The sequence below is a fragment of the Eptatretus burgeri genome, chromosome 3, assembly GCF_056783735.1.
Source record: "Eptatretus burgeri isolate ZD-2024b chromosome 3, Ebu_testis_v1, whole genome shotgun sequence".
Taxonomy (NCBI): Eukaryota; Metazoa; Chordata; class Myxini; order Myxiniformes; family Myxinidae; genus Eptatretus; species Eptatretus burgeri.
The window spans coordinates 13,737,903-13,760,402 of NC_140963.1; the positions used below are offsets into that span (position 1 = coordinate 13,737,903).

A 22,500-nucleotide genomic window follows, 5' to 3' on the forward strand; every position below is an offset into this window, starting at 1 on the left:
TTAGCAGAGAGTTTGGACAGTAAGGCAGGATACCAGACAGTATCAAAAGCACGAGATATGTCCAGAGATGTGGCCTTGATCTCATGTCTGACATTGATGGCCTCCATCTGTTGCTGGGTGAATAGAAGCCGCATGTCCAATGTGGAGTGACCAGGTCTGAAACAAAGTTGATGATCTGAGATGAGGTTGTTGGAGAAAAGGAATGATTTCACATTGACTGCGATGATGGATTCCATGACCTTGCTGATGATTGGAAGTAAGCTGGTAGTTAAGGGGATCCGTTTTTCACTTTTTTTAATGTGGTGCAGTGATGTTGGCAGATTTACAAACAAATGGAAGATGACCGAGCACAAATGACAGGGTGAAAAGGGCAGAGAGAGAGAGAGAGGACGTGCAAGAGCAGCAGAACAACATCCTTCTTTCTACATCCTTTAAAACCTTTATTATATTTCAACTGAATGATGTACTTGAACACTGTGGAACACACATCAGCTCATCACTTCCAAAAACCTTCCGTTTAGCAGTACTTGGACAAAATAGTATGCCATTTTATACCATCTCGACCAATCAAATTTGCCGATTGTGTTCTCAGTGCTGGGGAATATCGAGATTCAGACAAAATGGTGGCTCGTCACCTCTGCAAACAATGCGTTTAATCACAATTATATACAAATGCAAGTCCTTTAACCTTCGGACAATTAAAGGCTCATACCAGATCTGTACATCGGAGCCAACATTGCCTTGTTACCCAAAAACAGAGTGAACACAGTTCATTCACTTTCAAATATGTAAAAATTAACTTCATTAATTTGATCCTTCAATTATTCCATCACGTGACGTTAATTATTGAATATCTCCCGATGACATCATCCGATTTAGCCGCTTGGGGGCAGGACAACTGCAAAAGCTACACTTACAATTGGCATCGGAAATTGACATCTCCCGTAAAAGGCATGTTACTTTCTCGTTTCGGTCATAAACTGATAGGTTTTAGATTTGAGCACACCAATACACATGTACAAATAATTTTCTTTTTTGAGCTGTACCGGGCTGTCAGGAGCTGGGATGTATGCACACGTGTCCATAAGCCATGTAACCTGGGTTTGAGTCTTGAACCAGATATAAATGGTCAGAATGGCACTTAACATGGCTCAAGAGTTGCATCAATGAGTGCTTCGTTCCTTGGATAGATGTTAAGCTCGGTGTCCAAGTTTGCTAGCATTAGCTCCTGAACATGAACACTCCCATGGTATATTTCACAAAGAGTTGGCAAATTATTGTTAGTGTCCTGAACAAATTCCAAAAACCTGCCTAAACTGCAAGTAGAAAATGACCTGCTCCTCATGAATACCCCATGACACCATGTTGCACTGCTACTCAGATTATGGTCGTTGTCTGTGTAATCGGTCTTACAGTAAAAAACAAATTCATGTTCCCAAGTTACTCACATGTCACATGCAAAGGTGGAAGGGGATGGGGGTGTAAACTTGATCGTGTAATGAATTTGAAATACGAGGCTAAAGAGGAAGATTACGAGTATATGCAGTTGCATTATTCTGTTAAAATCACTAAAAAGATGCATTGAATGTGGAAGTGGAGCCAAATTAATAAACAAAAGCACCATTCACATAATTTAATCTACAATATTTTCAACAAGTGGTTTCAAAACATCTGGAGCTGAGCAGCATGAACCACATGTCATGGGTGTGCCATTAAAACAAATCAGCAACTGTGTGGATATTTCAACACAACACATCAACTCAAGGCATAAAAAGACATTCAAAATACCATTGAAGAGAAAGAAAACAACTTTCCTGATAAGGTATATGGCATTCGTGTTGGACCTTTCTCTATTTTCCTGCCAAGCACAGCATCAGGAAACTAATGGATGAGCCAATTTGATGCCCCTTTCTGATGTCATGGAAACATAAGTTTGTGGAGACAATACATTTTCATTGGGTAAATATGAGCAGTCAAGACACTCGCACTGCTGCATGATTGCAAGTTGAAGAACCAAGTCATCACCTGAAAAATGACATGATCCTTGGCGTGACACGTAAAAAATACAAATCATCAGCGAAATTATTTAATAGTGAAGCAAATAATTTTCAGGCACAATAGTCCAGGTATGGTGGTGATCGGGTTGGCTTGTACACTTGACAGAATGTTGATACACTCACGACAAGTTGCAGATGTTTCAGTGGTCAAGAACCAATCCTGGCCAAGTGGCCAATTTTAAGAGAAACAAAATTTCTGCTGAACAGCAACAGGAAGCAAACACAAAGCAGTGAGAGAAGCAAATGCACAGCAGCGAGGGAAGTGCTTTAACCCCCACCATCCCTCCTCCTCCCCTTCATTTACCAATTCGCTTAAAATACAGAAATTCTTCAAGAAAAATTAATAAATACTCTCAAAAATTGTCAATAGAGATTATGCTTCATGGAAGAGCTGAATGACAGAGGGCAGCAGATCGAAAGGGATAATTTAACAAGCACACGTCCACACAAAACACTAATACAAACAAAAATGAATTACAGAATCACAAAGGGTCAGCGATAACAGCACAGATGACAGGTGTGAACTGGGATAAAAATGAGGTAGTGATGGACTGTTTAAGCATAAGGAAAAAGGCCCCTCTGGGCTAATGCCCTTGCCTCATACCTTGCTCAGTTTGATGCGGTAGAAACCAAGGCATTAAAGATCATTGGAATTTCCCACAATGAAACAGAGTCTCTGGACCTATTACTTTTCCATCGCAAACAGTTTGGTGGTTTCTATTATGTTCTACCACCTCCTTTCTGATATTGCACCCTCTGCGATGAACATGCTTTGTCCCCCTCACCCCCCCCTTTCACCCCAGGTTTCTGTAGGGCCCACATAGTCCATCAGAAACTCCCTTCTGGTGAAACTCCCAAAATCTGGAAACACTGCTCACCTCCGCTTACTCACGCTTCTTTTCTCCTACCTGTGGAAACAACTTCCACATTCTCTTCAATCTAATTCTTCCTCCTGGTCTTCAGGAGGAAAACACAGCAGATCACCAACTTCTCAGATTATCCTCCATCAAAAACCATATTTTCTACCCCGATGAACACCCTCCCCCCACTATCCCTCTCCCCCCCCCCCACCCCAAATTTCCAGTTTGTCCTTCCTGAGAGTTTGCTTCTGTGTCCATCTTGTTCAATTTCTGCATCCTCTCCTTCCCCTCATTCTTCACCAAATCCCCTATTCATCCATCTCCCTCCAGCTGGTCCCTCAACCCTGCTGTTCATACCCCTCCTCTCTCTTTGCAATATTCCTTTTGTTCTGTTGTGTCCTGATCCATTCTGTGTTGTAGCTCTTCCATGAGCATTGACTTTGCATATAAAAAAGGCCACAAAAGGACACACTCAGGAAGTTGATTGCACAAATGAGAGAAAAGAGTGATAAAGGAGTAGAGGTACTGCAAGTCCTCAAGTTTGGATAAGGAAGTCATTGTGTATCCGTGGAAAGCTCACATGGAAGAAGGGGTTGTGGAGGACAAATATACAAGTTCTTAAGCCTCCTTGTGGGAAATGGCAATTTTGAAAGTACACTTTCCTTCGACCTGTTGACGACAACAGACAAAAAAAACCTCAGGTAAAACGTACCTTGACCGAAGAGCAAGCGTAGTCGTTTGTTTTCCATCCTACTTTGGTGCAACATTTCCTTCAACTCTTCAGCATTTTGTTTGTAATAATCAATTGTGTACACCTGTGCAGAGCAGATATGAGAATGCAATGAAGAACACAATAACGATTCAGTTACAGCACAGGAAGAAATGTTTAGGCAAGAATGAAATAGTGAAACAATATAAAAACATAGGGGCAATACCCCTGGGTGCTCACCTGGTCGTGGCTGGATAAGATAACCAAGGAGCCACTGGTAAGCATGGATGACCCACAAAATATGTAATTGAGAAGAAAGTAAATACCGATGGATTTTTGTTTTTTATGTCATGAACAAACTTTAGTACATCATGGGTGATAAAGGTAGTGGTCAAGTTTCATCGAAATTGTGGGTGTAGTTTCAGAGAAGAAGTTGCAAGTATTTGTGGATGGACGGACGGACGACACACCATCCCCAAAGCTCCCTGGAACTCCACTCCAGGTGAGCTAACTAGACAGTTCATAGAACACGACACCCAATGTAGTATTCAAGTACAGTGAGTAACATTTATATGCGACATTTGCAATGTACTGAAATATATATATATATACATATATATATATATATATATATATATATATATATATATATATATATATATATATATATATATATATTAAACTCTGTTTGATTAATTATTTATTTTTGTACATTGCAGGTGAAGTCCTGAAGTTTTGAATGGTGGAACATTACGACATGCCAATGCGGACTACAAATTGTAGAACTCTATATTAAATTATCCTCTGTTATTGTAAGTCAGCAAGCATTCAGGAGGGAACTTCCATGCAGAAAATGCCCTGTGTCGTATCACCGTTCTCGCCTTTGTCAGAAAAATTTATGAAAATTTACAAGACAAGTCCCACATGTGTGGATGAACTCAAGATGAGGATCTTTGAAGCCATCACTGTTATTGATAATGGCACATTGAAAGCAGCAATGAATGATGTACTGGTTTGATGCAGGGAGTGCATCAAATGTCACGGACGGCATTTTAAAGTTGTGATTTTTAAGAAGTAGAGCTGGGTTGTGTATGCTGACGTGAATGACATCACACAATCTCCCATACCTGTACTTCACGTTAGTCTACTAAAAACGTTGATTTACTTTGTTTAGTCTTGTTTTCTTACAGAAATAGATATGTCACACCCTGCATCGCTGCAGATCGTTAAAAAAAAAAAAAATCCGGAAGTTTAGTGAAACTGAAGCAGTCTTGTATACATCAACTTTATACACTGTAATAACACGATATTGATTCGCAGTTTAGATGTAGGCTTTATTGATCACCATCGAATGCAGCGTCAATCAGCATCTTCTCCACCCCAAACCTCTCACATGCCACGCCCTCTCATGTGAAACTGTACATCAATATGTAACATGGTTCTTGGAAGTATTATGAAGGCAATTTGAGTCGAGTGTTCAAGTATATAATTCAATTTATATAAAGGTTTAAAGGCGTATAAATAAACGAATTCTCGCTTTTACTGCCGTTTTACCCGGAGTCCATGACATGACACCACTCTAACACTTTACATTAGTTATTCGTGCCTGTTGGTTGTGTCCTTTATGGCATCCATTAAAAAAAGTAAGTTTCCTGTTTGGAATGATCTTCAATATTGTTAGACTCCCAAGCAGGCAGATAGAGTAAAAATATCTCACCCCTCTCTGCGCATGTGCGATTGGGACAAATACAAAGCCATAATTTTGTAAAAGAGAAAACTCATCCACCGATTAACATTCCAATTTGTGCTCAAAATATAACATTCAATTTAAACAAGATGATCCTCGATCATAAACAAACAGATTAGACAGACAGACATGAACAAATTGCTTAACCCCACTCTTTGCTTTGTGTGCATGGGGTAATAAAAATACAACCCCAAGTACAGGAGTTAGCATTCATGTACGATTCACACTTGTATACAAATTATCTAATGATATACGACCAGAGTGCACCCATTGCTTAGCTGACAAGCCAATTAGTCGTCAGGTTTGGCCAAAATTTTGGGCAAGAAGGAGAACCAAAGGAAGACAAATTTACCCATGCAAAATAGTGCTTTCATAGTACAGTCAAAATGTCGGATGACCTCCCACAAATGGCAACAAAAGCAAAGTCAACAGATTTTGATTCCTGGATATGTCCTCAGTGACAGAAAAAAAAGTCCGAAGGGATCCTTCGGGTGGAAAGTCCTGAAATCATGGAAATCCAATATGGCCGCCACCCAGCTTCAGGGAAATGAGGAAATTGTAAAGATTGATATTTTAATATGTAAATATATGTTTTTCTGCATTCTAATTGTTTCTAGTTATGGTCAGTATATTGATATACAAGAATAATGATAAAAAAAAAGTGAAATGCATTGAGGGTAAAAGAAAAAAATTATAGCTTTTTTTGTCCAAAAATGTCAATTTTTTGTCCCGACAAAAAAATATTTACCTGATACTGATTTTGGCTCCTGGACCAAAAAAAAAAGAAGAAATGTTGAAGAAGATTATATCAAGTCTATAGCAATACAATATAATTATGTAAATCATTGAAACATGACAAAATTCACAATTCCACTCGGGGCAATCACATCTGCCGAACGAAGGTTTTGAAATGAAAATGAAAATTCGCATTAAACTCAGAAACTACATCCATTATAAACTTACTATACATGGTGAGAAAAATCAAGCGCATTAAAGTTAGAACTCGACAATGTCGTCATCAACCTCATCATTGTCACATGGAGTGTTTGTGCAGCCAGAGCCCCTGCAGTTTCCAGAAGCTGGAGTGCACTCAATGTTGTGCTTCTTGCATGTGCATCTCATGGTGCTACATTCAGCCTGGCAGTTGCACCTAATGACACATAACATCTTTTCACGAGCTGGAGCTATTGATGTCTGAAGTGGCACAAAACCCTCGTTACGTCACACTTCTGCCAACCCCAGTCTGTCAGAAGAAGTTCATCTGCACATCCCTTCAATTCTTGGACTTGCAGATACACGTGCAGGCTGTGATACTTTGCTGCTTCTGAGGTTGGTGGTAACGTCTGTGGTTGCACGTGCAAGGAGCTCCAAGCCACCATGTCCCAGTACCGCTGATACCGGAGGGTGTCCAGGGTGTCAGTTGACGTTCCGTTGTAGATTATCACCAATGTTTTTTCTCCTGCATCTGCCACATCACATACGGAAACTGGATATGTATCAAAAACCTTGGCCTGCTTATGGAATGTGTTGTTTGCTTTGAACTTTTTGAGGGAAGCTCCCTTTCAAATCCCATGAAGACGAGATGTCATGTCGCACCCAAGAACTGCATGTAGAAACAGTATGTGCTTGCATATGTCTGTACCAATCATTTTCTTTGTAGCCTTGATGTACCAGATGCGAGGCTTCTTCGTGTTCTTCTTTGGCTCAGGACAAAAGAAGAGGTCATGGGATTCTAAGCTTGCATGGTAGTATAGGAGGACGAGGAGGTCTGTGTCATCACCAACTAACACAGTGTTGGTGACAGTAGCAGACTGCACAGCCTTCGGTACAATCAGGAGATCAGCATCCCCTGAGGCATGGTGTGTCTCACAGTTCTTCTTCTGAAGCTCTTCACTCAACATAAAAATGAATCGCTGTTTATTCTGCCTATTGGCAAGAAACTGTTCCTTCTTCATTGTGAGACGCATGTCAGCTGTAAATGTCACAGTAGTGCCAGCATTCCCTTTAGACCGTCTCTGGCATGTCATGTCCTTCGTGTTGGTACTCTCATAACCATCAAACACGACTATGGCATCTCCGTACTTATTCGTTACATAATCAGTGTATTGGTGGCATATGTCTCTGTATGTAGATCCACGAGACCATGGAATGCGTTGAACAAGTGCCCCGCCATCCAAAACATACTGTTGCCCATCATTGGGGATATCGGCTGGGAAATCGGATCCAAGAAGATCCCAGATGGCATCAGCAAAGACTGGCTTGTGTGCTTCTCGGAGCTGAAGAGAGGAATAAAAGAGGGCTGGTGGATAGCTACACAGTTCATATTTGAAGGCCGACTCCAGTTCTTCTGCTGTCTGTGCAACAGTGATCAGTCTCTGGAAGATGAGTTGTGGGTCAACCTGGACTTGCTCTCCATCAATCTTGACAGATGACTTCACACAGAGGGTGACAACTTGGTCTTTCCTCTTAAATGTGTACTCGGCAGGTGTTTTCCCATCCATATATTTCAATATTTTAGCTCCTACAGCATGTGCTGCAGAGACGTTGACGGTGGGGTGTGCATGAACTCCAGTGGCAATGTTCCTCAGACGTGGATCACGACTGAACGGATTCCGTTCCTGGAAATACTGAAGAGCTGATAGTGTGTCCTTCTAGTCACGAGATTGTCTTGCCTTGGTCATGTCCTTCTTCTGCTCTCCAGTGTTGTAGTTCACACCTGTGAGCTCCTGCATTGCCTGGTTTATTTCTGCACAGGCAGGCATTGGTAGTAGCCATACCAGCCGTTGTTGCTCTGTCATTCCTCGCCCTCATGTGAGCCCCCTGCTGGTCTTCAAACTTCTCATCAGAACTTGTTCGATGATCAGGTCAGATGAAAGACCTGCCCACAGGCGATCACTTGGTCGAACCACATGGAACCCCTCATCAAAACGTTGTTGGACATTGGGATGTTGAGTTTTGAGGTTGGACATCTGCTGCAGATACACCCTCACAGATTTGGCATACAGGTTGTGGCCCGAGGCTGCCAGGTAAGGCAGCATTTCCTGGATGGCCTGTACATGTAGTGCCCAGTTCCCAGTGTGCTCTGCCCCGATGTATTTGCGTAGAATGTCTTGCATGTCCATATACTGAACCCAGAGCGCTGAAGTTCTAGAAGATATCTTTGCAGACTCGGCATGCTTCTGAAGGTGGTCTTTAATTTGTTTCAAGACGTCAGACTTGCATACTTCTTCCACAGACTGGGATTGGCAGAAGTGTGACGAGGGTTTTGTGCCACTTCAGACATCAATAGCTCCAGCTCGTGAAAAGATGTTACGTGTCATTAGGTGCAACTGCCAGGCTGAATGTAGCACCATGAGATGCACATGCAAGAAGCACAACATTGAGTGCACTCCAGCTTCTGGAAACTGCAGGGGCTCTGGCTGCACAAACACTCCATGTGACAATGATGAGGTTGATGACGACATTGTCGAGTTCTAACTTTAATATGCTTGATTTTTCTCAACATGTATAGTAAGTTTATAATGGATGTAGTTTCTGAGTTTAATGCGAATTTTCATTTTCATTTCGAAACCTTCGTCAGGCAGATGTGATTGCCCCGAGTGGAATTGTGAATTTTGTCATCTTTCAATGATTTACATAATTATATTGTATTGCAATAGACTTGATTTCATCTTGTGTCTTCAACATTTCTTATTTTTTTTGGTCCAGGAGCCAAAATCAGTATCAGGTAAATATATATTTTTTTCGGGACAAACAATTGACATTTTTGGACAAAAAAGCTATAATTTTTTATTTTACCCTCAATACATTTCACCTTTTTTATAATTATTCTTGTATATCAATATACTGACCATAACTAGAAACAAGTAGAATGTAAAAAACCATATATTTACATATTAAAATATCAATCTTTACGATTTTCTCATTTTCCCCAAAGCTGGGTGGCGGCCATATTGGATTTCCACAATTTCAGGACTTTCCCCCCCAGTGGATCCCTTAGGACTTTTTTCCTGTCACTGACGACATATCCAGGAATCAAAATCTGTTGAGTTTGCTTTTGTTGCAATTTGTGGGAGGTTGACCAAATATTTCTGCTAAAATGCCTGTTACTATAACCACTCCTGTCCCTATCCTCAGGTCCCACTCCCCCCACCCCCGCACTTTTGTCCCCCGTTCATCCTGATTTTCCTTCCCACTAAAAATGTCTCTCACGATCACAGGCTTTGACAGGACACTCCGTTGTTAGGGTGTGGGAGAAATGCAAGGAGACAACTTTACTGATGCGAAGAGTGCTTTAACCTCAACGTTGTCCAAGTAAAAACCGAAATTGTAATACCCTCTGCCACCACCACCAGGTGGCGCTCCATGGTACAAATTTACCGAGAGAGTTTAAGACCCCCTCCCCCATGTGAGGCCACGGCCAAATAGCCGATATTACCCTCCATAAAAAGTTGTATTTATACCCTGAGTTTGGAGTTTATAACTTTTAAAACATGTGTCCATGCATAAGGAACAAAGCCACAGAGAGAAGAGAGAATGGCATGTGTGCATGTGCACGCACACACACTCTCTCTCTTCCTTCCTTTTCTTTTCCTCCCGGGTGGGCGCTTCAATTTTTTGGGCATGGTGTAATGGCGTTGGTGGCTGTGTGCAGCTGCTCTGTGTTGTGGAAAGTCATCAGTGTGTTTTCTCCCTCCTATCCCCCCCTCCCTCTTTCCTTCTCCATCCTATTGGTATTTTTTTTTTGGTCTTTTGTTTTCGTTTTTCTACACCTTTTGTCTTCGAGAGAGAAAAAATGAGAGCAGGCCGAAATCTGTGGGGCCTACCTGCTTCGATGAGGCTTTATAAGCTTTTTTGCAAATCATGTGCTTTTCTTATTCAATGTAGTTCCATATATTTCGGTTTGACTCCCTTTTTCACAAGTTTAACACCAAATACACTGGAAATTTAACACCAGTCCTCTTGAAGATGGTTTGTTTGTTTGTTTAAAGAGGCCTTCCATGCTTTTTGGGCCATCCAACTCTCAAAAAAGCCCTCTTTCTCTTCGATAGAGTTATGATTGGACAACACAAAAGTTCAGATTACAATGTTTTATCAGCATTTTGAATCAAATGAAACCAATGTTAAAAATCTCACAAAAGCTAGTTTAGAAGCTGATGTTATAATGGTTGAAGAGTAAACTGGCAAAATATAGTCACAGTAGAGGCCACAGGTTATTAGTTGAAAAGAGGACTCAATTGAGAATTGATGAAAGAAAAAAAAGCAGCAGGGCTGTTTATCAGATCAAGGATACACAATACAAAGATATTAGATACCCCCAGTAAATCTTTCTTGAAAATGGATATCGTAAACAAATCACCAAAAAACTTTTTTTCTGTGCTCGACTCAAGGGAAACATGGAAGTTAACACTGGAGATGTATGGTTGTGCATTTGAGATTTCTTTTTCAAAAGTTTTTGCAAAACAAACTGTTTGTGATAAATCTATGGAACTTGCAACCTCTAACCTTTCAACCCTAATTGAGCCTCAACACCTGGGCCTGGACTCACCAATGACATTGCCCGAGCTGGAGTGGACTCTGGGGAAGCTCCTGAAATTGACAGCCTACGTGCTGAAATTTTTTTGCCTTTTTGGGACCTTCTGGGACCTGAGTTATTGAATGTCCTGGAATCATCCTTGGTGCATGAAGAAATGCCACTAATCTTTAAAAGAGCGGTGGCGCCTCTTCTTCCAAAGACTGGAGACCTACGGCACATGAGGAATTGGTGACCAGTCTCCTCATTATGCACGAACTACCAAATTTTATCGAAAGTGTTGGTAAGTCAGTTGAAGATGGTAATCGATGATCTGGTCCATTCTGATCAGAATTACTGCATCCTTAACAGATCCAATGATGATATTATTTTTTTTGATCAGAGACTTACTGGAGTGTGATTGCATGGAAAAAGATTTTGGGATAATATTCCTCGACTTGGAAAAGGCTTTTGATGGTGTTGATGTCGTCTTTTTGCATCACGTGTTGGAAGCATGTGGTCTTTAGGGCCCATGTGAATTTTATGGCCCATGTGACTTTATTGTACAACAATATATTTTGTTTATTTAAAATCAATCATGAGCTCAGCTTTCCGATATATGGTTCAGAGAGGGGTGTGGCAAGGGCGGCCAGTTTCTGGTTTATTATTCTTTCGTTATGGAATCTGTTAATTTTATTTTGGAAAAATGTTTCAGGAGTGATTGTGTCCCTTGGGAATCCTTCGGTAGTTGTATCAGCTCATGCAGACGATATCTGTGTGGTTGTAAACAATGATGATATCTCTGCACTTGAGTGTTTGTCATTTTTTTCTTGGCTTCCTCGTTAAATTGCAACTGGGACAAGAGTAAAGCCTTATGGGCTCCCTGTCTTAAAAACAATCTACCTGGAACAGTGCTCGTGCTACCAGTACATCTACCAAAGTTAAAATAGGTAGAAGATGAAGCCAAATATCTTGGAGTTTTTCTGTGATCCCCACATTATGTCCTTGAAATTGGGACGGGATGGTTGAACACGTAAAACAAAATATATTAGGACTGTAAAATAAATCCCTGCACCACTTTTCCGATAAAGGCAGGGTTCTTCATTTTTAAATTTTTTTGTGGTATACATTATCGAGGCTCGTATGAGAGCAAACAAACAACGCACAGCGAGGGAGGCATGAGACAAGATGGGCGGGAGTGGGAAGGACAACACAGTGGGGAACAGAGACATTAGATCTGTGGGAGGGAGAGGGATGGGGCGGGGAACATAGGGAATACAAGGACTTTCAGGAAGGAAAGTAGGGAATTTGAAGGAGGTGGGCTTGGGTGGATTATCGGGGGTAGAAAATATCGAGGATTTGGATGGGGGATGATAAGAGGTGGTGGTGAACAGCTGTTTTGAAGGCCTGGAGGGAAGAACGGGGTTGAAGAGAGTGTGGGAGTTTATTTCAATGATGGGAAAAAACGAGGAATGAAATAGTGAAAATCACAAACTGGTCGAACACAATTTGGCTGATGTATCCATATTGTCCACTCTTTTCATTCTCCCTTACCCCTCATTGTTACCTGCATCCCTTGTTTGTCCATCTCCATCTACTTTCTTCCTGCACCCTGGTGTTGGCATTTCCCCTTTATCCTACTGCTCCCTTTGCTTTGTTGTGTTCTGCCTGATTTGTTCTGTACAATTGCTTTTCCACAAACCTGGACCATGTCAAAATAATTAAATAATTAAATAAAATAAACCCAACAACAACATCCCAACATCCAATACATATATGTATATATATATATATATATATATATATATATATATATATATATATATATATATATATATATATATATATATATATATATATATATATATATATATATATATATATATATATATATATAGAACATATACATACATATATACATTGAAAGAGTCCAGTTCAAACTAAATTTATCATTAAACTACTGTTTGTAACATCACTTACCATTTCCTTCTCTTCCTTCCTGAAGTGCTCCACATGCTGATCTGCTTCGCCGTAAGTGCTCGAGTTCCCCATTATCCTTTCCTGGTTCATTTTTTGCCTCTTTGGTATTGAGCTTGATACGACAATGCAAAGGAAAAATACATCATGCAGTGGCTGAAAAGCAAAGTACTATTTCAGACCAAGCCGATTACAATTTTACTTTTCCTTCCAGAGCGGAACCAAGCATTAAATTTAACCTTACAAAAGGAATGGAAGAGAAAAAATAAAAGAATGGCAAGATTAAGAAATGCGGGTACGAAGTATGAATTTTCCTGCAAAAGAGATTTTTAATCTTCTCAGGAATGCCCTTTGAAAATTGCTGAAATGCCCACAGGAAACAGCTGTGTCAGCAAGGACAACAGCACAGCAGAATTTGAGCGAGTCAGTGTGGTCTGAGATTCAAAAAAAAACGAATACAGTATACATAGATTGTTAAAAATTTCCCACATGATGACTAAACATGCAACAATGAACTGCCATGCTGTTCAAATCAACTACTCCAAGGGATCTTCTGCATGGGCAATGTGAAATGTACTCTGGGAACTCTCTAATATGCTCTCGACACCATTTGCAGTCCGAGACAGTTGCAACAAAACACAGTTATTTCCCAGTTACTCTTCCTGCCCATCTCCATCGTACATATAACTGATAAGAAATGTGGCTCATCCCGGTTCATTTGCATTCACACCATCAAATCCAGAATGATGCACCGCACCACCCAACTCAGGTGATCCTCTGGGTTCTGCTTTGCAGTCAGAAGCAAATTGTAGACAACATGGGCCGCCTCTCAACCGAACCGGCCCAGTCCTTCCATCCACACATGGTGTAAGGATCCCGTTGGCCTTCACTCATTGGAAATGCTACAAATGGTGATGCATGGCCTGCAAACACACAAACACACACACACACACACAAATTTAATAACACAGATAGTCACCAAAAATTCCCAACCAATGGAATGGAAGTCGTTTTTTTTTATTTTTTTTATTTTTTACTCCAAAACTTTTTCTTCTTTTCAAAAAGAAAATCAACTGCCCACACCTACATATAGGCCATGTTCGATTGACTAAGAATTTATTTATAATGCAACTGCGTATGCAGTACTGTGCAGTATATCAACTGCAGGTGTGCGCTCTCAGCCCTCCAGCAGGTTTGTGGAACCATGATCCCCGGACGGAACTTGGTGGTGCCCGAGCGTGCTGCAATGGATATTTCATTCCTGTCACTTCTTCTGATCTTCCTCCTGTGACGTGCCGAGGGTCTCATCAGGCTTATTTCGAGAAGGACCTTCCACTTGTACGATACTCGGGGCGCGTATTTCATTGCAAACAGAATTGTTGTATAAAATGTTCTCATGCTCCCCTGTCCTCACTTCCTTGTTTATCAAATACACATGAATTTAGTCTCCTTTGAGTTATTTAGAGAAAGGAAAAAAATCAATAAACCCGTTCAGTTTTCTCAGTCCTCGAAAGGACAGATTTGGTGGGAGGGTTAACATTAAGCTTAAACTTCTCTCCCATCGAGCGCAACAAACCACTCGAGTCACCAGTTTGAATGGCTCGATGTGGAGGCGAATTCTGCCATGTCGCTCAATCGACTGCAGACGTTAAAATTTAGGGTCGGTAAAAGGTGCAAATAGGCTCCCAGCGTCTGGGCTGATTGGCTGACAAATCATACATCTGCCATTTTGGTCACCACTTATAGGCCTCAGGCTTCAGGTGAAGGGCCTTCGGCTTCAGGCCTCTGGTGTACATTTGAAGACTGAGCAACACGTCTTCCGTCATTAAATAAACGTAGGTTTTGAGGAACGAAAGGTACGTTTTGATGACAACCCATGCACAGGAGATATAAACCAGAGAGTTGGTGTCAAAGCCACCCAATGCTCGCCTGTTTATAAATTTATCGTTTTTAAAAGACTAGTCTAATGATATTTTTTATAAAGCATTGCAGTGAAGTCTGATCCAAATAATTTTTAAGCAATATATGTATTTGTATATTGTAATCAGTAAATGAGTACACATATTAAATGAATGGGAAGCGTCTAGTATAAACAGGTGAGCATTGGGTGGCTTTGACACCATCTTAGATTGTAATTATTTTTTTTTTAATTTAAATCATTTGTTAATTTCAACTTTACTACACCAATAGTATACCCCAAAGGAACCTCCATGCCAAATATCAGCATCCTAGTACATATATTAAATGAATGGCAAGCTTCGAAATAACTTGCACCAAAAACTTTAACATTTTCACACTCACGCTGACGCTCACGCTGGGGGTATCGCTGGGGGTATCGCTGGGGGTATCGCTATAGCTCTCTGTTCTTCAAACAGGCGAGCTAAAAATGCACGTTTCTTTTTTTGAGGAGCGATCGAGGCAGTGGTCAACTATAGGCCACCCAAAGAAAGCTTTCGTATAATCAAGAGGACTGCGAAGTTTATGTGCATTTAAAAGTAAACAATGCATCGTCTATCATGAAAGAAAGGTACATTTTGATTAGTACAACCCACGCAGATGAAAGAAAATAGTCATGATTAATATTTAAAATCCATCCATCCATCAGGACCATACTCTGTGCAGAGCGTCGGTGCTGCCCAAGCAGTCTCCTTGGTCATTAGGCACAATTCTGGACAGGTCGCCACTCCGACATAGTATACCAGCAAGCTGACACTCATTTTGCCGACCTCAGAAGGATGACAGGCCGAGTCAACCCCACCTGGTATTAATTCAACAGCCGAGCGGGATTTGAACTCAGGATTCGAGGATCCCAAGCCCACCACCCGAACAACTAAGCCAACAGCAGGCATATTTGAAATCGAAACTACAAGAGATCGAAACTATGTTTGTCCGTCTCTGTCACCATTTTTCTCAGAGATGGCCAAACATATCTTAATCAAACTTTCAGAGGTTCATCAGTGAGTGCCAGGGAGTGTTTTAGGAAATAATTTGTTTTTGCAAAATTTGAAACAAAAAAAAGTTGAATATTTATTTTAAATTGCGCTATAATTCACAAGACTTTGTAGCTATGTGAAAGGTAATACTAAATGATTCCCGACCCCATTCCTTAGTAGGTGTAGGAAGTGTTTTCGGCTCCCACCAAAAAAAAATTATATTATATAGAAAAATAAAATTGATTTCTCCAAAATGCCAACATCATTCGTTAGCACCAGGCAACACTGGGTATCCCTGGTCGTCTTTAATTTTAAAATGCCAACCTGTCCTTTTGACGGCATTTTATGCAAAACTCAGGCCCAAAAAAAAAAAATTGGAAGGTGGTCGTTCGTGACTTTTTCCCAAGGACTTAACTACTTGTGGATTTTCGTACAATAAACACCACTTCTGAGTTTATATGCGTTTGAAAACCGAACAACGTATCGTCTATCATGAAAAAAATTGCACACTTTGATTACAACCCAGGACATTTTAAGGAGAACCTCCCTTCCTCTCCCATATGGGACCAGCGTGTCAGCTTTATCAGCAAAGAGTTTGTGATCATTTATGTACATCCATGTCTGAATTGCAGAAAGACATGAATCCAGAGTTGCAGAATAAAGCACATCACCAGATTGAACAAACAAGTAGAAATAAAAGAGATCTGGGTAGAATGGCTGCATAATAGAAAGCTGATGTATAATTTCCATAAAATCCTGCCAAGTGGATGTAGATATTAAACAACAAGAATTGCTCTCACATCACAGGCACTTCAGTTGGCTCGCTGCTTATTTTTTCAAACATTTATTCTCCAACATTGCTCTCTCCACTCTCTCAATCCTCCAACCCTCCCCAGCAACTCAAGGATGCACACATTCTCCCAGTAACCCTCTTCGGGGTAAACTTCCAAGATCCAGGCAGATTGACTGCACACCTAAGCTCTTATTCCTCACTTCTCCCATCTATAAACCACCTTCCATAGGCTGTTGTCTCAATTTTTCCTTCAGGGCTTCAAGCAGGCAATGCACCGCCACCTCGTGCCATCACACATCCTGACCCACGGCCTTTTATTACGCAGGTTATCCCTTCCTCACCCCCTCTTACTTGCTAATTCCAGTGTCTTCTTCTTTCTATGTTTGTCTCTGTCTCTCTCCCTCCCTCCCTCCCTCTCCCTGTCTCTTATTACCTCCACCACCGAAGGTGAAGGAGGTTCTTGTTTTCACCCTTTTCTGTCTGTTTGTTTGTGTACATGATATCTCAAAAAGTTGTGAACGGATCCAGATGAAATTTTGTGGACAGGTTGGGTGTGTGAGAAGGAAGAATTGATTCAATGGTGAAGATCCGGATGTGGATACAATAATTATTTAATTTTTAAAGTGATTCTTCACCATTGAAAGATTGAGCCAAAAACGATGCAATACTGTATGGCATGATATTTCAAAAATGTAATGGGCCCGATATGTTCTCGTGGATCAGGCATTGTGGGACAGAAGTATGCGCTCTACCGAGTGCCCTTCTAGCTAAGTGATGACCTTGTTCTGCTTATTGCACAATAATGAAGTATATCCAAATTGAGGGACTAAGATGGCCAACCCATTGAGGTCATGTGAAAACATTATCTATAAATATACAGCTGGGCTTCCACATGCGTGCTCGTTTCATTGGAATTTCTTTATGGTCTAATCCTCCTTTTGAAGGACAAGGTGCCGTGTAAAATGGGTTTTATAAACACGAATGATAAGACATCCAACACAAGTCTTTTGATGGCCTTATGCAAGAACTAAAAAAAAAAAAAAAAAAAAAAAACTACAACTACAACTACAATATTTTAAGTCATAGTGATCACTAAAGGTCGTGAATCCAGATGCACCATTCACCAACATTGGGCTATCGTGAGAGTGTGATGTCACAATGCCAGTACAGAAAGCATGGTGGCAGGTTGTCATTGTCACTGTGTCAGTGAGAGAGGAAAGTGCAGTAAAAGCTTTTTCCAGATCCCAAATGTGGATAAATATCCAAAACGAGAGTTTGCAATGAAGTGGCTTCACAATTTTGGAACTGGTAAGACTGTTGACAAATTTTCTTCTGGGAGGCACAAAATCGTTGACAAAGACCACTTTGAGCCTCGGTGTTTTCAAACAGAGCAGCAAAGACAGGCCGATCTATTCGGATACAAGGTGAAAAGGAAAACATTGGTGGAAGACTCTTATCCAACCATTTTCAACATAAAGCCATGGAAATAAAAAAGGGAACAATACCCGTTACTACAAATAATGAGGCACCAACTCGCACAACCCCCTCCACATCAATAAATTAATGGAAAGAGCAACTTCAAAAAATGTCTGGGTTCACCATATTGTTGACCCAGGGAACTAGCATGACACAAGAACAGTCATTTCTCATTCAATCTGGAGTGCAGTAAATCACTGTCCTGGCAACACACGCGTTCCCCCTGCTGTTGGCATTTCTTCACAATATCCGCATTCACATCAGTCAAAGACTTCCCTGCAAACCTCCTCCACAACGCCACCACCACTGAAACGTTGTTCTTCCGAAGTCGATATAGTTTGAACATTATTTAAATCTGTACTTCACTGTATTCCAGTTCGACAGAATACGGTTAGATTCCAGCAGAAAGATCCATCGTTATGCCGGCTCAGTAACAGTCTACCGGTTCTGACATGTCACTTCCACAAACACACGCCAATGTATGGCATTACGCAGCAACTTTTGTCAAAGTTTCTGTTCCACTTGATGCATTGCTGAAAATCTTTTGTGCGCGTCAGGATAAAATATATTCAAATATCCGATCAAATCAGAAGATATTGCTGGGCTCAATTGCACTTTAAATGTGTGGTTTGATATTCAATCTTTGAAGAAGGGCAGAAAAGCTACTTTAAAGCTTTTCTTTTTCAGGATATTATGCTCATGGAAGAGCTGTTGCACACAAATCACATACGTACATGCGGTTAGAGACATCAGACAACACAGGATTTCACTTTTAACACAACAAGACAAACACAGGCCTTGGGTGAAGTAACTTCCTGGTGCACTCTGGGTGCAACCAACACAACATCGTGGCAGGAATTTTATCTCCACGGTGAGCATGACATTTGAAGGAGCACACCCCCTCCCCTACCCACCAACTCCCCTCACTGTCCCACATTGGATGTGCCCACGCTCCATCCTGTAGATGGTAAGCATAATCGATCAAGGAAGCAGCCAGCACATACCATTTTAAAGCTTTGGGTCGACTCGGCCAGGGTCCGGATTGAACCGCCCACCTCAAAAACTTTGAGGGAAAGCTCTAACCATGATACCACCGGGTCTGGCAATCACGGATCTTCATGCATGTCAGAGGGTGTTCGAAAACCCTGTTATTTTCAAATATTGCAAATGGTGCCAATTGATTTCTTGCAAAATAAGTTCCTGGTGCAAAGTGATCCAAAATGCAACAACCATTGAGAAAGGCAACACAACAAAAAGTTAAAGTAGCCTTCTGTTTTCTCTTTAGTGCAGTGTAGAAAGGGGTGGGGTGGGGAGTTATCCCCAGGCAGTTATTTTGTTTGTCTTCATGCAGTCAGACCTTCCCCTCATGTCGAGTAGGTTACCGGGACAAAGTGCGTTGCGTGCGTCTAATAGCTAGGTCTAATATAATAACATCTCTATCTTCTTTTCAATCCTGGTTGCCATTTCAACCCTTTCCTTTTATCCATGAAACAAATTGAAGCAGGCACCACACCCAGGCAGCCACCTGTGAGAGACTCACCACCAACACTATAAAGGGCGTGCATGGCGCGCCCTTTCATTCAGATATGCGCGCCAATTTACAACGGCATCTCACCTTGCTCAACCTTTGCTCACCAAAAACTCACCATCTCGACCAAAATCATCTCCCACACATGGGAAATGCATCCCGTACCTCCACCCACCACGGCATCGATAGAATTAGCCACCAAACAGGGGCATGGTGCGAGGCCCAGGCCACTCAGACCGCATGGCGTGGGGACGGTCCAAGCACGTTAACAGCACCAACCACATCTCGCCGGGGATGCACTGAATGGGCATGCAGGACCGACACGACCATCGTCCAGTTGCCAGAACACGGCTCAGGGCCGTGTCGTCGCGCCGGATGTGCGAATGAGATCGCTTCCGGTACCAGGAGCCTGGCAGGGTGGCGCCGGGACCCAATTGGGTAGCATGATTTGGGTGACGGCGCATCGCTTCGGGTCGTCATCCCCACCCTTCTCCCGGGGCTTACAAAAAGGCGGATCGCGAAGCCTAACCCTAACCCCTGGTAATTAGATCACGTGACCATGAGGGAACCGGTTTCCATTAGACAGAGGACCGAAAGTCATGTGGTAGAGTTATTGGCGTTCAGGGTCGATTCGTGACCACCACGTTACAGATTTATCCGTGTGAGATGGCCTGCGATTCCGGAGAGTATGGTGGGAACCCGAGGTAGCTTTCCCCCCCTCCCCAAATTCCACAACAATATACATTATGTATATGTATGTATGTATATATATATATATATATATATATATATATATATATATATATATATATATATATATATATATATATATATATATAGTTAAGGATTCAGCGGTGGCAGGATTCTCACCCGACTCTTGGCACCACCCTCACCACCGCCATCTCCGGGGTTTATAACGCCGGCTGGCTCGGCACAGGCCTCGGGTCACGCATCTTCAATCGCGATACCAACGTCATCCTGGACCTTACCAGTTGCGGAAATAGAACCCCGGTTACAGACTGGTTTTGCCAGATGCCAAGCGTTTTCTGCCAGTCTGTAACCATTTTGGTTTTATATACCAATCGAACGGATCGTTCCTCGACGCGACACAAATTGATCCATAGCGGCAACTTCATACGAACCAACCAGATTTATTGGGGAGCATCGGGGAACACAACACGAGCAAAATTCACGACAATGTTTTTATTAACAATCTCTAACCTGTTCTTAACTAGGGGACTACGGATTACAGGTTTCGAGGGGGTCCCTACCGAGATATCCCTTAAGCAACGTGCAGACAAGACAGACAGACAGACAGCATGCAAGCAAGACAGAGTACTTGGTGATGTTTCCTGGACGAGAGCAAAGTGTCAAAAGCATGAATGTCGCTCGTAACAAGCGGATGTCCACGGATTCGAGCCCCCAGCTCGAACACGCCACGTGGCAAGATGGCGGCGCCGTACTCTTTCTTCTCAAGGCACCACGTGCGCACGCCCTCCTCAGCGCGTTCTGGCCCCGCGCAATGTCGACGGCACAAGACCGTCAGATCGACGATGGGTTTCAGCTGATCTCTCTCAAGGTCCAGCATACAAATCCAGGCCTGGCCTGTTCACCAGACGAGGCCAAATCGGGGTGCCGGGCTCTGGCAAGCGGATTGGCAAACGTGTCGAGCCGTGAGGTGAATAAGGACGGAGGCTCCGTGGTTAGACGCAGGTTGAACCTGTCGATCACCTCCTCATAAGAGTCGATCACCGACTCAACGTGCAGGCCGCCTCTCCCACCGCCAAAAAGGCCGACTCGACGTGCACAGGTTTAGTTTCTCTCTCTGCCGAATAAACACTGTCTCTCCTTCGTTCGCTCGCTTCCATGCCACTGCTCATCCAGTCTGGTGCCTTCTCTGGTGCCTTCCCTACATTCCTTTTGGCTCGTTCCTCACGAAAAACAGACACAGCTGTCCCATGTACAGCCAATCGGCGCCACCTCGGCGCTCAGTTTCACCACAGATTTCCTTTCCTTTTTGCCTCAAAACCCAAGCACACCTCGAAAACTGACTGTTTCCCCAAACTGAACCATTCCACGAGGTCCTCGTTCGTTCACTCACAGCCACTCGCTCCTCCCCCTTTACGAAGCCGACAAACTCCTCCCCTTAGCTCCACCTCCCTCTCCAGGCCACTCCCCCTCAGCCGACTGGGTGGGGCCCATCGTCCGGAGAGGCGAAGGAAGAAGAGGGAGCTCTCAATCCACCACCACAGCACAAACAATAAACAGCCTCTTACACTCCCGACACACATGTAACGTCCATTTTACCAAACATGCATTTAAAGGGGGATCTGTGCTAATCCTATATTTAGTAGCCTGCTCAGGGCCATTTCCGTAACACACACACACATATATATATATATATATATATATATATATATATATATATATATATATATATATATATATATATATATATATATATATACATATACATATACATATACATATACATATATATATATATATATATATATATATATATATATATATATATATATATATATATATATATATATATATATATATATATATATATATATATATATATATGCCTGGTGTTGGCGCAGTGGTTTGGGCAGCGGCTTGGGATCCAAAAGGTCCTGAGTTCAAGCCCTGTTGGGCCACTGAATTAATACACCAGGGGGTTGACTCAGCCTGTCATCCTTCCGAGGTCGGCGAAGTGAGTACCAGTGTACTGGGCTGGTGTATACCCCGGTTAAAATAGGTGTACCATATCCCTGTGTCGTAAGAGACGACCAGGGTTGCGTCAGGACGGGCATCCGGCGTAAAACATGTGACAAATCACTATGCGGATCATACAGATGATCCGCTGTGGCGACCCCTAACGGGAGCAGCCGAAGGAAGA

The 22,500-nt window shown here is 42.1% G+C and overlaps 1 protein-coding gene across 8 annotated transcripts in view; it reads right to left on the minus strand.

Moving 5' to 3' along the window:
* The window catches only part of LOC147029421 (uncharacterized), a 112,125-nt gene that overhangs the window by 60,299 nt on the left and 29,326 nt on the right, over nt 1-22,500 (minus strand). For 3 of the 8 annotated variants that reach the window (XM_085872462.1, XM_085872468.1, XM_085872466.1), the window contains exons 2-3: nt 12,866-13,785; nt 3,630-3,732 (exon numbers count right to left, since the gene is read on the minus strand). In XM_085872462.1, the coding sequence (XP_085728588.1) occupies nt 3,630-3,732; nt 12,866-12,955 (193 nt within the window). In that variant the 5' untranslated portion in view covers nt 12,956-13,785. The remainder of the gene's footprint in view (nt 1-3,629; nt 3,733-12,865; nt 13,786-22,500) is intronic. The other 5 variants (XM_085872461.1, XM_085872463.1, XM_085872467.1 and 2 more) reach the window with 4 other exon arrangements.